This window comes from Rhyacophila brunnea, unplaced genomic scaffold (genome assembly GCF_057557595.1).
Source record: "Rhyacophila brunnea isolate RB1 unplaced genomic scaffold, BYU_Rbru_1.0 scaffold_13, whole genome shotgun sequence".
Taxonomy (NCBI): Eukaryota; Metazoa; Arthropoda; class Insecta; order Trichoptera; family Rhyacophilidae; genus Rhyacophila; species Rhyacophila brunnea.
In genome coordinates, this window is record NW_028232785.1 from 26,377,189 (window position 1) to 26,393,048 (window position 15,860).

A 15,860-nucleotide genomic window follows, 5' to 3' on the forward strand; every position below is an offset into this window, starting at 1 on the left:
GCTTTAAATATAGACCGAGCCTAAATATAATACACTACAAATACATTTTTTTTTATTAAATCGATTGTTATTAATAAAGTCATTTCGCATTGCAGATTATTGTGTAGCAAGATTCACACGTCTGCTCTGATTTATTTTCCAGAGCCACACTTAAATTAAAAAACACCATGATTTATGCTTTGCGTACTTAAATTAAACCTTCTGTACACAGAGAGAGCCTAAATATATCAAAGTGAAGCTGAAAATCATTTGCAAGTCATTTCGCATTGCAGATTCTTGTGTACCAAGCTTCGCACGTGGGCTCAGAATTATTTTTCACGCCTAACAGATGTTTTTTTTTATTAGTAGTACCACGGTGCGATAAAGGTGTGTGGGGGCTCATTTGTACATTTTATATGGTCGCTATTGCCGACAGTGTTTATATTAGGCACTTATGTTTTTGATTAAATACGTACCTTCCGGCGCAATGGAATTGAATTATTAAAAATTCTCTCAAAGTAGCATATTATATTATGCTATATGATATTTTGTATATACATTATTTCACTTATGCCATTGTTGTATTTGATTTTAATAAAACTTAGTACTTATACAGCTGCGAATATTTATCTATAACTGCATTGTATCGATTCTGCAAAATTATTTATACACCAGCGATGTCTAACCTTTTCTGAGCCGAGGGCTATTTTTACTATCTAAAATCACTTAACTTCCTTCATGCAGAAATTTTACTGTCTTTCGATAGCTTCGCAGGCTACCTGGCGTCCCCAAATTACAGATTGGGTATCACTGCTTTATTGCATAATTATTCTAGTCATCTATACGTAAAGAATGCACGAATTTCTGTAATTTTGTAATATATATTTCGACTTTGTTTAGGAAAAAGGGCGTAACCCTCGATTTTTACAAAAGTGCTTTTATTAGATATTAACAATGTATACAACTAAATACACATTCTGTAAAAGAGAAGTAAGCCGCAAATGCCGATTTATTATCTAAATTCTGGTTTTAATGAAGCTTTAATTAAGTTTTAATTTAAGGAAAAAAGCATTTAATCTCAATTTTAATGATTTTCTGTAATAACTTTAATTATTAGTAGATTGAAAAGATATTACACCAAATCATCAATCATTATGCACCCAATGTCTATGCCTAATTTTTTATTAATAGTAAACAAAAATCATTCAAAAAACGTTTTTTGCCTCCTGTAAAATTTGTTCTGTGTGGGTTACGCCCTTTTTCCTAAACACGGTCGATTTGTTAAGCTGTTAAAACCTCCTAAGTGACAATATCAACATTTTGCAAGAGTGATAGAAAACTGCTTTACAAGCAAAATTGAAGGTAAACGAAATAACTGGTAGTAAAGGGCTCGTCATTATCGAGATTTTTAATAGCTTCCACATGGAATACTACATACTTGGCAGCCCTCGTAGCCAAGCGTGTAAGGCACTAACCGTTTATCCGGGGGCTCTGGGTTTGATTCCCAGTGACGTCACAATATATTTATGTGATTACTTCTATTGATTACTAACTACACTACTGTTTCACTACAATACCGTCATTGGGCCCCATTTCCTGTCGTAGTGTTAAAAAAAGAATATATAGAAAGAAATGCATTGAATTTATTACGGTCTTTTTAAAATCAGACATATCGCGAGCCTAATACTACAAGGTTCTAAGTGTTCGTCCTTGAAAAAACAAACCCAATAATGAAATACTATTCTTAGCTGCCTCATTGTTACTTTTGTTTCGCCAAGAACAAACACTTAGAACCTTGTAGTTCTCCACTCGCGATATTAGTAAATCATGGACCTATGCAATTAAATGATATTATTTTAATTCTTGTGACATTTTGACAAAATTGTCATATATGAGGTTTTAACAGCTGGGTAATGATATAACAGTTTTATGGTTTATATCTATTTTAACCATTGTACTATTTATCAGTGGAGGTGGGCTGTGGAGATCTGACATAAATAGTGCACACTAAACTTTATCAATCATACTTATTTGTTTTAATTGAACTAAAAATACAAATTGCAAATGTCGTCTTATCCAGAAGCCATAAAGCGTCTGATTGACATGGCAATCGGTGATTTGTATTTATTGACATTTTAATTAAGTTTATATTTTAAGAAACGTGTTTTTAAAAAGTTTTTTTTTAACTTAAGATAGTGTATTGTATAGTAACAGATTTTAATTAACTATAAAATCATCCCGTCTCCTCTCTTCCGAATGAATATTAATACCTCTCTGTATATTTAGTATTTTTTAAATATTGAACATACATAATTTGAAAACACTTCTGACAAATTATATAACCAATAGAAAAAATCTTTTTTGAACAAAAATACCATAGAGCGTTGGAGCGGACCGTTTTTTGAGTTGCTCCGCTCCAGGACCTAATACTTGCTCCAGCTCCGCTCCGGGTAAAAAGTTTAAAAGTATTATTTGTACTTATACAAAATGTTAAAAAAATATGTAGTTTTAAAATAATCGTCATTTTCATTAATAATTCTATTAAACAAAATTGCCGAGAGCAAATCATCTTTCATTATTTGCCTCTTCTTTGAAAAAAGTGAGATTATTTATCACTCGGCAGTGTTGCCATATTTCAAATAATTACACTGTTGCAAAGTGTCAAAATATACTATTTTCATTGGACTTTATGACGAAAATTTAATAATAAAAAAAAACATCCGGAGCAGTGGAGCACTACAAGTTTTCGGTGGTCCGGGTAAAATCCCATTGCTCCAGTGTTCCGTGCTCCTGTTACGACGCTCTAAAAAATACGTCAACCAGCAGAAATCAAACCTGCGTCTCTCTGGATTCGCGCCCACAATGCTATAGGCATCTTGAGTGACTATTGGCAATCGGATTTTGTATTTTAAATCAAAGTATCACGGATCACTCCAACGTATTTTTTATTGTAACCAAAAAAAAGATTTTTTCTATTGGTTATATATTTATCAGAAGTGTTTTCAAATTATGTATGTTCAATAAAAAGAATGTTACATTCTTAAGTATTGTTTTTTATGTACCTACTAATAATAAAATTGTAATATCAATTAACAAGAGTAGAAATTGTACCAAAAAAAAATAAATTAATTACTTAATTAACTTGTATTTTAAATAGTGTGTATTTTAAATTAAAAAAAAATTGTAAATAACATTGAAAATTTGTAATCAATTTTAGGATTTTTCGAAAAATAAATTGCACTGTTGAATTTTTTAAAATTTTTTTTTATTTTTCTTTCATAAATATTGTTATTCCCTTTTTTCAACTAAGAGCGGCATGCACAATCAAAGATTTCGATCCTAAGGATAAGTCGCCGAAAAGCATTACTTAACTATAGACAATCCTGAGTATAGAGTTAAGGAATCCTCAACCATAGACTACTTTTGTTATGAACACGCCCCCTTCTGTATTACCATTTGCCACTGACAGCTGCTGCCAAAATAAATTCACATGTTCATAAAACATTCCATACACTCAAATTCATTTAACAATGTATCTCAATATGGATATTGATAGTGTTAATTCGTTTGGCATGTACTTGCAGAATATTATTTTACTTTTATACGCCAGCCCGCAGAAATACAAAATGCCAGGTGAAGAATGACACTTGACGCTAGTGTTACCATGTTAAAAAAATATCTTGCGGTGCCTGTGGAATCACGTATAATGACTTATAACGGAAACATAAGAGTATTATAATTAAATATTAATATGTATTTATAGTTATTGCATTTATAAAATGCAGTTGTCATATTTTTGTCATCGTTTAACAATTATAAAATAATTTACCTAAACTATAGGAAAGAGAATTTTTAAATATGGTATTATTTTCAATAGAAATGATCTTAACTAAGGACAATGTTTCTGCATAGTGTTTTCTGCTAAGGAAATTTTAGTTATGACAAATGTTTCTGCATTCCGCTCTAAGCAGACTGGTGTCAGATTCTCCGGCGACTCATTTAGGTGTTGGTTCGTTACTTTCAAATAACTTCGAACCGTTATTTTTTTCTGTTTGGTGCAAGTAAAAAAATATATCATGGCGTTTGTTGCTGCCAAAAATTAGTTTAACAGATTTTGTGTCTGTATATATATAAAAAAAATTCAAGGACATCTGATATATAGAACTTGCCCCCCAGCATAATATGGAAGAATCGAGAAATCTCATAGCCACAAAAATGATACTTTGTTGAATGATGGATATCTTCGTAATGTGTTGGCACCGAGTGCTTCGTATTTATTGGACAGAGCACAGGATAAACCAGTCGATCATCCAGAAACTATGGAGCGGCTATTGATTATACAACATTCAGCAGTTTAACAGGGGACATGCTCAGCGTAGGTCAAAATGTAGCTTTTATTGCATTTTCAAAGCATGATCCTGGACATTATTATAAAGCAATCATTATTCATAGGATGTTTATCACACTTGAATGGTCAAAGACATAGCTTATAATTATTAGTATATTTAGAATTATCTTCAAACGTGTTAATCTTGCTCATCTTTTGAATAATAAAATGCCCAATTCTTGTCAAATTTGGGATCACAGAGATTATCAATATAATTTTTTATCGTAAATATTTCACTATAATAATGTTGACAAAAATTATACTAATGGTTTTATAAATGCGTTTAAAAATTAATAAATGTAAAAAATCTTAATACCCCTTGCACATACATGTACTGAAATATGACTATATTCTAAAACATTAGAGCGAGAGGTTTAAAAGAATACTATTTTATGTAATAAAAATACTTTATGCAGTCATCAAATGTTTAAAATAAATATATAGGATAATAAGGCTTCAAAATTATAAAAATAGATTATCTACAACGTTTAAGGAATGTCCAGGATCGTGCTTTGAAAATGCAATAAAAGCTCCATTTTGACCTACGCTGAGCATGTCCGCCCTTAATAAAAATCGTTCATTGAGTCATGCGGTTGGCGATGTAGCGCGATACGCATGGGGTGATCTCATTGGTGTTCTATTCATTTGCTAACTCACAATGTTCGTTTAAAGGTTCAAAATTTACTACAGGATAGGAACATCGGTCTGATAACATTTTAAATACCAAGGAAAACGACATTACACAGTTTTTTCGCGTATCGGCAGCTTACTGTGACAGCACATAACGTGATGATAATGTATTCAAAGCTTAATTCGGATCTTACATCTAAACTCGCCTCGTCTACCGCACAGCCATAAATCAAACCTTCCAAGAATGTCGACCCAGGGTTGCATATGAAGCCGCGCACATCTACCTAGCGACAGTCGCACGTACCTTCGAAACGTATAGATATTTGGATGCTGCGATCGGCAAGCCAGTATAGGAATGACCAATTTGTAGGTGTTTGTATGCGTGATGGCGTCTTCGACTTGCAGCCCGAGAAACATGCAACTTGTCGATTGCAACAGCAGATGTTTTTGACCAATCTGCTTTGATGTGAGAGCCGGCTAAGAACAATAATAAAATTAGCGAACACACACATAAACGTACGAGAAAGAGACAGAGAGAAGACATAGGTGTGTGATTATCGACAGATGGTACTGCCACGTATATCAGCGCTTGAAATGGAAAATTTTACGAACCGGAGCGCTTGAGAATTTTCCGAAAATATTAACGTATTGTGCGACATCTTTTTGGCTACGTGTTTAAACTGTAAACTAACATGCTCCGCCCGTTTTTAACCACATTTCCATTATAAACTAACAAGCTCCTCCAATTTAGTAGACAACAGCGCCTAGAAGCGTAGCCTAGAAGATGTTGTCGTAAAATAGTTAGTATATTTTATAAAAATAAGTGTTTATTATAATATGGCTTATCTAGCTCAAACGGTCAAAATAATTTTTCCATGAGACGGAGCAATAATTTTGGAGATTTAATGTACCGCAACGGCGCTCCGGTGCGTTCTGGTCCATTTCGAGCCCTGAAATGTAACAAAGCGCTTAAAATGTTGGGCTTCGTCATGCGTACTTCCCGGGTCTTTTCAGATGTTACGGTATTAAAACCTTTATTTAATTCTTTAGTTCGATGCAGACTTGAGAGTGGGTCTATTGTTTGGGCACCGCATCAGTTGAAGTATGGCCTTATGGTGGAGAGGGTACAGAAGAAATTCTTGAGACTCCTTTACTTGAGGTTGTATGGATACTATTCGTGGCTTTATCTAACTGACTTTCTCTTAGGCATGCTTACATACTGCAGTCTGCAATTTAGAAGAAATCTTTATTTAGCTACGTATTTTTTTCGACTTAGACGAGGTATAAATGAAAACTCTGCCATTCAGGGCAGTCCCTGATAACTATCTTAGAAATAGAGACCATCAGTTGTTTATTCTCCCAAGATGCAGAACCAACCTGCCACTGGTAATGCCAATTGGGAGGGCGATAACTATGTTCAACAAAATTGCTTCGGGTGTTGATATATTCCACCTACGTGAGAATGAGTTTAGGTGGACGTTTTTTTCTTAAAATTCTTAAATTAGGGTCTGCTTAACTCATCCGGTGTACTTCCTTGTACCTATCTAATTTATCTACTCATCTATCTCTTTTTTTCTGTAATAGGTACTGTTATATTTATATATCTTCGTTTCTAAATGTCATGTTGTGAACGTTTTAAACTTATAATTTGTAATGTCCACAATATGTTAAAAAATAAATGTAATATCTACATTACATAATATTTAATTTGTTGACCATTTTTGAAACTACAAAATAATTATTAATACCTTTGGGCAGTTTATTACCAAATTTAAATAAATTACATATTTAGGTATTTATTTATTACCTTGATTTGGATATTATAAATAAGGCCAAATCTGTAGTACCGGTTTCAAAGGCAGGTACCTACGTAATAATTATAGATTTCACTCAGGTGTGCTGTGGATCTATCTCTCGACCTGGGTTTCCCAAACTATGTTCCGCTGAACCTGAATATGTGTTCCGCGACCATTTTGAAAGGTTTTATACACTGCAACACATTTAAAGATCTTCTACTAAGTAGAAGTAAAATAAGTAAAACTAAAATAATTAAAGAATCTACTTCATATTGAAAGGCGAGTGATGATCAATCTCCAGTGATGTTTATGACCTCAAATATCTAGGTCATGGCTCCCACAAGGGGGTGGGGGCTGACAGGCCTCTAGCCTGGGGCCTGGGCTTACGGGGGGGGGGCTGCGTGAGAGATCGACCAGCCAAGTGAGATAAACACACATCACAAACATGCACTAATAGTAAAAAAATATTTAGTAATAACATTTAGTAATATGTGGTTTTGCCATACTTACAATTTTTGATTATTGTCGATATAATTGTGCATATCAACATAAAAGTGGGTGTATTAAAAATACAAAAAATCGCTAAAAATACCCTTCATTTTACCTCGAACACCATTTGGAATATGCAACTGTAGATCGTCACATTGCTTTTAACCTTAGCGATAAGTAGGGGCCCGCCAAAGATCCTAGCCTGGGGGGCCGCTTCGGGATGTGGGGGCCATGATCTAGGTACAGACGGAGGACCATCTTCTCTCACACCGTGCTCATGAAAAATATGGGGTACCTATATTGTTTTTAACTGACCAGCTGACGTCTTGTCAGTTGAGCGTAGTTATACACAAAGCAGCCAAGCCACAATTTTGAAAAAAACGAGTTATTGTGATTTCCATAATCTCACACGTTTGTTGTACGTTCTGCACAAATCAGCCAAGCTGCTGTCATACAAAAATCTCATATAAATCCGTTTTAAAGATTTTGCAAATCGCAGAATATGACATTTTTGATTTGCATAAAGCAACCAAGCTGCTGTCATACAAAAATGTCATAATATAAATGCGTTCTGAAAATATGCCATATTCGTTCTGCAAAAAGCAGCCAAATGATAATATTATGTACTTACCTAATTATTAAAATCCTGACTGTGTTTTTCTACATTCAATTAATAAACATTATTTTCTCAATTACATTATATGTTTTTCATTTTATTATACATATATAATATAATATACAGATTTTTCATATAAAAAATAGTGCCAGGCAGATAAATATTAATGTATAATTTACAAGTTTTTCGAATTATTTTCAGAATTTTGAAATTCCCATAATACTTGAAAAACTTAGAAGGGGTTTTTTAAGAAAATATATGCAAAAATAACGATTTTTCTTACAAAAATAAGAGTTGGCTGCATTCAAGAATGAACATTCTAAAAAACCCGTTTTGCACAAAACAGCCTGGAGTGCTAAAACACCAAAATTACATAGATTTTATAAGTTACACAAAATCATATAAATATATTCTATCTATCATTCAAAAGGTATAAATAGTATACAGAGGCTTTGTGGATTTAAAGAAACACACTTTACATAAAAGTGCTTCTATCTCTGTTTGAGGTTTGTGTGGCTTGGCTGTTTTGCGTATAACTACGCTCAGTTTAACGACAGTTGCCAAAATTGGCAGAACGTTTAGCTGCGCTAATAAATAACCTACAAAATAAATTAAGTGTTCCGTTAAAATTCCGGGTTTGCGAAGTGTTCCATTCCAGAAAAAGTTTGGGAAACCCTGCTCTAGACCATTTCGATAGAAATTAAACCAGTCAACTTTGAGTCAGAATATTTTTGTTTTGTATTATTGCATTTTATTTATTACTTTCCGTAAACATTTATTACGTATGTAGGCAGTGCAGTCCGTAAACAAAATGCCGCCCCGAGGCAGCGCCAAAATGCCGTCCCATTTTTGATACAGTACCTACCTATGTTTCATTATCCTTTCATGACTCCAATATATAATAAATATTGTGTTGTATGTGGAGACCTTACTAACAAAATATTTACAACTAAAAAATACCAAATTAAATGTAGATATAAATATTTGGTTGATATTTCTGACACATTTGGTTTGTACCACTTAGCAATACACAGATTTATTATTTTCACACCATTTTTACTATGCTATTATTATACAACATGTAAACAAAATAATTTTAGCTATTTTTTTCTATATATACCAAATGATTCTCCTCGATTTGCCGCCCTTCGAGTAACTGCCGCCCCCAAGCGACGCTCAATCTGCCAACCCTCACGGGACGTCACTGCATATAGGTATGTTGTATTAGCAGTAGCGCACATATTGTAAGGATTGCAATACCGGTATTTCATAACCAGTATTAAATTACCTACTTATTAATACCGAAATACCGGTTTCCAAAATTAAAAATACCGGTATTTTCGGTATCTATTAAGAAAGCATACACAATAATAATTAATAATAACAATAATTAATTTGTATACGCTGTACAGCTGTGTATTCCGTGATGATTTTCCAAACAATTCTTTCGACCATGTCCGATCCTAATAGGATCATATGGGCCTCCACAGAGTTGAGGTTTGTATTAACAGATTTTGCTTTTTACGAGAAATGGATATCAGCCACTTGCTCAACCTATTAGGTCCATACCCTGAGAGACACAAATTGAAAAACAACATGTGTATTTGCCAGACCCAGGATTCGAACCTGGGACCTACGGCGTGATAGTCCAACGCGGCCACCATGGGTGAGGTTCCAAACAATACTGAACACAAATGTCAATTTAGGTGGGAATCAGAAAAAAATTGCTGCTATGACGTTTTCTATATTAACATATTTGAAACTTAACACAATATGCCGACATCTGAGGCATACATTGCTTTCAAATTAAATGTAATTTGGACAGTCCGCATAGTACATCTCTCCGCGCTTTAATCAAAAGAACATTCCACAAGGCCACTCGTCGCTAGGGCCGTCATAAAAGTATCGTTGCTCTTTGATCGATACTTACGATGAAAGGGAAATGGTATTAAATAAAAAAATAAATAACTAAATATTTAATTTAAAATCAGTTTATTTTAATAATAATAATAAAATAGCACTACATAAAACTCCCTTATAATATAAATAAAATTAAAATAATTATCCCCACTTCTGAAACAACAGAAGAAATCAACAAGAGAATCATGTCTGCGAATAAATGCTACTTTGGCCTGTTAAGACATTTTTAGTCCCGCATACTATCTCGCCGAACTAAAAGCACTCTTTACAAGACATTTGTAAAGCCGGTGCTCACCTATGCATCGGAAACCTGGACATTAACTCTGCGAAATGAACGAGCCCTGAACATCTTTGAAAGAAAAATTCTCCGCCGTATATATGGACCGATCGGGGACGGCACCAATTGGAGGAGAATATATAATGCTGAGCTCTACGGGCTGTACGAAGATTGCAGCGCAGTTCAACCAATTAAGATTGGGAGACTGCGATGGCTAGGTCATGTGCACCGTATGAATGACAATGAACCGGCAAAGAGAGTGATGTCCAGCAATCCAATAGGACGTAGAAGAAGAGGCAGGCCAAAGATGCAGTATTCTGGGGGTACCGAATTGGAAAGCGGCCACACTGGATAGGGACAGGTGGAGGGAGCTGTTGGAGGAGGCCAAGACCCACACCTGGTTGTCGCGCCTCTGATGACGATGATGACCTCTGAAACAACCCAATAATAGATATTTCGAATATTTTTTTCAAAATAGACATTCCCTATTTACACATTGTCGTAGGTATAATTCCAATAAAAATGCTGTCATGATTTTCGGTACGCTTTTTTTTATGATATAATAATGCATATGTGACAATTTTTAACATGGAACATGTTTTACTCATGATCTCCGACGTAAAAGCGTTACGAAAAATAGACGTAGAATAACTTACTATTACTTAACGGGCGCCGATTATTTTCATTTTTACGTTCAGTAGCCTACATTCTGTGCGACGTATTATTCGTCTGTTATTATTACTTTTTTTAGTTTTATTAGGTACTGTAATTCAATGACATTATTAATGGACGACGCACTCAATACAGTAGCTAGCAAGTAAATTCGCGCATTCGCATGTATAGGTAGACGTCACGCAATTTCCATTATGCGATATCACGCATCGGGAATTTATAGCAATATAACCTTTATTGTAATGGAGTTAGAGCAGTGTTTCTAATGTCAATGTTCATTTGAGCGAACCCGTTCGAACCGAACCATTTGGCAGACCCAACAAAAAGCATCAGGAATTTATAGCAATATGACCTTTATTGTAATGGCGTTAGAACAGATTATGCCATTCGGCAGACCCGACAATAAAGTGAGTGTCATTTTCTTTTCCAGATGATTCGTCCATATTAATGTCATTGCTGTAATTACATAATTTTCAGAAAAGTAAAATGATCAAAATACTTCTGACATAATTAATTTCTGGCAGTGACGTCCCGTCCGGGTGGGCAGTTTTTTTTTTAGAATTATTAATAACCATGTCCTTGATTTTCGTACAAGGTGGTTGTTAGTAATTTTGGACAATCACAAACCCCCAGGCTTTGAGAAAAACACATAAATATTGTGTCCTCACAGGGAATCGAACCCAGAACGCTCGGGCGGAAGGCCAGTGCTTTACCCACTGCACCACGAGCGCCGCGGGGGTAGGCGGATTGAGCGTCGCTTGGGGACGGCAGTTACCGAAAGGGTGGCAAATCGAAGAGAATTATTAGGTATGTATAGAAAGCTACCTAAACTTAGTAATGACACTGGTTGGAAACAAAATAATACATTAATTAGGTACTATAAAAGTTTTAACAGGACTTTATGTTTTTGTTGGGTTCGCGATGTCTAGTTTACTTCCGTTGTCCTTGGACGTTACGTTCTTGGTGAACAGCAATGACACGTGCATAGGTACCTAATTTAAAATTTATCCAAATATATTTGCCAGTCATAGTTTTGGAAGTTGTCAGGTGTATTTTTAAATGTAGATATCTGAAACCGTAGACTCGCAATATTGTCTATTGAAGCAGAGATGCCATTTAAATTAATTTTAGTGGCATACTTAGATCTTGTTAGTTATGTATCCATACAACACATTTCTTAGTTATCGGAGTCATAAAGGATGATAAAAAGTACTGTATAAAAAAATGTGGCGGCATTTTGGCACTGCCTAGGGGCGCCATTTTGTCTTGGGACGTCATTGATTTCTGGCGTTCATTCCCTGTGAACATTTCCCAAAGCTAAGAATATTTTAAAAAAGTTATATATGTTACTTTGGATCGACATATAGATGTGAACAAACATTTTCACCCATGAAATGGATTAAAAGCAAAATAAGGTCGCGAATAACTGATTCAAATTTGAAGAATTGTCTGCTGCTCTCAGTAATAGTCCAGCAGCTGTAGCACCATCAGCGAGGTCCACGACAGCGATCACCCTCTCGTCCAAGAGATCATTTCTGACTATTGTAGATTGGTGCTCCAATAAACGTCTGTTTTTTGAACTGGTATAAATTAATTAATTTAATTGCGTGACTGAGTTATTCCTTTTCCTCCCCCGAGTGAAGCAGATTCTACCCCTATCCCTATTTTCTAACCCCAACCGTCAACGTAAGAAGGTAGAAAAGGTGCTTGAGTTGTATGGCGCATCTGAACTCGTCCGTGAAAAAATTGGCGCATGGTATGCAAAAGGTTGGCGACCCCTGCGGCCTACGTCATTTAGGCTCCTGACTCTTCGGAATAAATAATGATGGAGTTATTCCATCTTCACCAGTCGATACTGCTGGTGTCCTTCATCGTTCTGACGGCGTCTTCGAAGCTGATGCTGTTTTCCGTAGAGAACTGTTTGCACCAAGTCCTGTACGCCTTTATGTGTTTGTCTGTCTTCAGCAGAAGCGGATTCTTCAGCCATATCTTATTGTTCCAGACCTGCATGTCTCGGTTAAACTGCAATGGAAAAAGCAATTATCTATTATGGTTTGGTTTAGGCAGGGTTTAATTGATTTTTAAATTAACGAATACTATCTACATCAGTGGTTTCCAAACTTTACGTTACTACGCCTCCCTTTTAAAACAATCTAATCTTGGCGCCTCCCCCCCTTTATTTCATTAAATACATTTTTACACAAAGTGCTTTTTTTCTACTAAACGGGCTCGATATATGGATTTCATTGCATCTATTGCAGAAAATTCCGTTTTGCATAATATGATGTTACGAAATGGTAGCAGTACTTGCATTGATTTTCTTGACAAAGTATTATATTATTCTTCAGTTCGATTCAACCAAAATTGAAGATTTTTGTTTCCATATAGCCATTTTTATTAGTCAGGAAATACACTACAAATAATTATAAAAAAAATCCACATGTGAATTATAATCAATCACACACAATCACATAAAATTATATCACACATACAGATATATTATGAAATGATAATATCATGCAACCGAAACAGCGCCGCAGGCGACTTTTTTACTAATAGAACGAATTTGTGTTGTGTGTTTATCTCACTTAACTGGTCGATCCACAACGCCGGGCCCCCAGTTTGGATCCCTGTCAGCCCCCCTCTTGTGGGAGCCATGTACAATAGTATAGAAATGAGGTATAATACAATTAGTCTCCATATCTTCATACAGGTTTGCAAACAACCTGACTTTTATAGAACTGTTTTTTATGTAGTTTATAACTAGCTGCCGTTTTATAAACTATGCACTTGCAAACTGCAAACCTGTGGCTACATTTGTGTTAAACTTTTCGCGCCTCCCTTTGCTACAGTCCAGTTTGGAAATCGCTGATCTACACATTGTAGTTTTAGTTTAATTAAAACAAATATGTATGATTGACAAAGTTTAGTGTGCACTATTTATGTCAGATCTTAACAGCCTACCTCCACCCTTCGCCACTGATAGATACATACGAGCACCTATTTGCTTACCTGCTTTTAAATCATTCGGAATTTTATATAAATAATCTATATGACATGATCGTCTTTCTATTATACTTTCCTACCAATTTTCTTTTGATTATTTATTGCATTTTTTAGGTTTTATTACGTATTTTATTAAAACATGATTTTTTTTTCATAATTTGTTTAATGCCCCTGATGTAGTATGAAATATTAATGTCCAACCTCATTAATTTTAAATTAATCTGTTATTGGGAAGGTATTATTGGACGGATAATTATTTATGTACCTATTGTTATATTATTTCTGTTTTAAAAAAAATGTATTCAGTTGAAAATGTCCCTCTGAGGCGGACGAAACCAGTCCTAATCTATTGATTAAAAGTGGAATAAGTACTACAAAAATAAATTGCGTTTTATTAAATAAAAACAACAAGACATGAATTATTTGATCTCAATACTAAATGGCCACCCATTTCCGATAAAATAGCTCATGGTGAACTGTGATAAGAACTGCGAAGTACAACGTTCTGGACACGAAACGCTTTATCCAATTTCACCATTCACACCTATCTCACTGACCACATAACTTCGGACTGGATTATTAACTTTTTCGGAATGGAGGGGGAGGGGTACCTAAAATATTATAATTAATAAATGCTCCGGAACTTTTTATTTAACACTACACCGCGCTCTAACCCAGAGCTGTCGACATACTGATTACTGAGAAATAAATTCTGGATTTAGAGCTGAATGTCTGGAAGTCACATATTCCATATTTTGCAGGAGAGCAGTTTTAAAATATGTAGTAAGTCTAATTTAGTTAAAATACTAACTCACATTCGAACTCGGTATGTTGGACTTCCGCTCTTTTGCAATTAATTAATCTTTTTGCTATATCTTAAAGCAAAAATTACTTATATTGGACATCCACTCTTTCAGCTCTTAAGTATATATAGTATAATGATTGGACTACCGTTGTTTTAGAAGTACCTAAGTATTTTAAAAACTATGTGACATTGGACTCCCAAATTTTCAGCATTAAGAGCATACATCAGTGAAACGGCAAATAGTTTTCAACAATAGGTGGAACGAAATTTCGCACTCGTTGCCAGTCGGAGAGAGGTAGAGCAGATTTGAGCATGTCAATTTGTTTTGTGATGGCGTAGGAGGAATATATTTTTAAATCGTGTAAAGATGACTATAAAACGTCACGCATGTACTCGAAAAAGAAAACAGGTAAATGAATATATTGTTATTACTAATATAACAATAAACATAACATTAAATGGACGCATGTTGAATTTTTAGGACAAATTATGTTTTGTTCTGCACGCGTCGTTTGCACAATCTGCGCGCTGCTGAAGTATAGCCTTAAGAGAACGTGAATAGGTACTCATTTAAATTTGCATACTTAAGGCTATACCTCAGTTGAGGCATGGTCTAAAAAGATCGTGGCTAGGCGATGCGCGGATTGCGGGTTGCGGGTGCAAATGACGCATGCCAAACGAAATATAATTTGTCATATAAATCCAACATGCGTCCATTTAATGTTCTGTTTATTGTTCTATTAGTAACAATAATAATATATTCATTGACATGTTTTCTTTTTAAAGTAAATGTGTAACGTTTTTAGTCATCTTTACACGATTTAAGAATTAATACCCCCGTCGCCATCACGAAACAAATTGTCGTGTTCCCAGCTCTACTTTCTCTCTCTGAATGGCAGCGAGTCCAAAATTTCGTTGCGCCTATAGTTGAAAATTATTTGCCGTTTCACTGACTAACTCAAAAATGATAAAATTTATATGACTTCTGCACTTTCAGCTCTAAGGTACAGCATTCTAAATGAACTTACCATTATCGTTTCACTCCACATTAAGAGGTTTCCGAAGGGCTTGAAGATTATTGGGGCGTACAGGCGGTGGATGACCCTCTGAAGAAGCGGTGCCACTGGGACAACTGTCTGCAGGATGACCACAGAGAAGCCTCGGTACGTCAGGATGATTTGGGCGTAACCAGGGCCAAGCTGTGTATAAAAATCAATACTAGATTTAGTGAAATGTTAAATATGTGAATCAGACAAAAAAAATGCTATGGGGTGGATACAGTT

The 15,860-nt window shown here is 35.0% G+C and overlaps 1 protein-coding gene across 1 annotated transcript in view; it reads right to left on the reverse strand.

Annotated features, from left to right (window-relative positions):
* Window positions 1–11,323: 11,323 nt before the first annotated feature.
* The window catches only part of LOC147077096 (cholesterol 7-desaturase nvd-like), a 29,972-nt gene continuing 25,435 nt past the window's right edge, over window positions 11,324–15,860 (reverse strand). The window contains exons 7-8 of the mRNA XM_085940991.1: window positions 15,606–15,776; window positions 11,324–12,788 (exon numbers count right to left, since the gene is read on the reverse strand). Coding sequence (XP_085797117.1) covers window positions 12,609–12,788; window positions 15,606–15,776 — 351 coding nt within the window. The 3' untranslated portion in view covers window positions 11,324–12,608. The remainder of the gene's footprint in view (window positions 12,789–15,605; window positions 15,777–15,860) is intronic.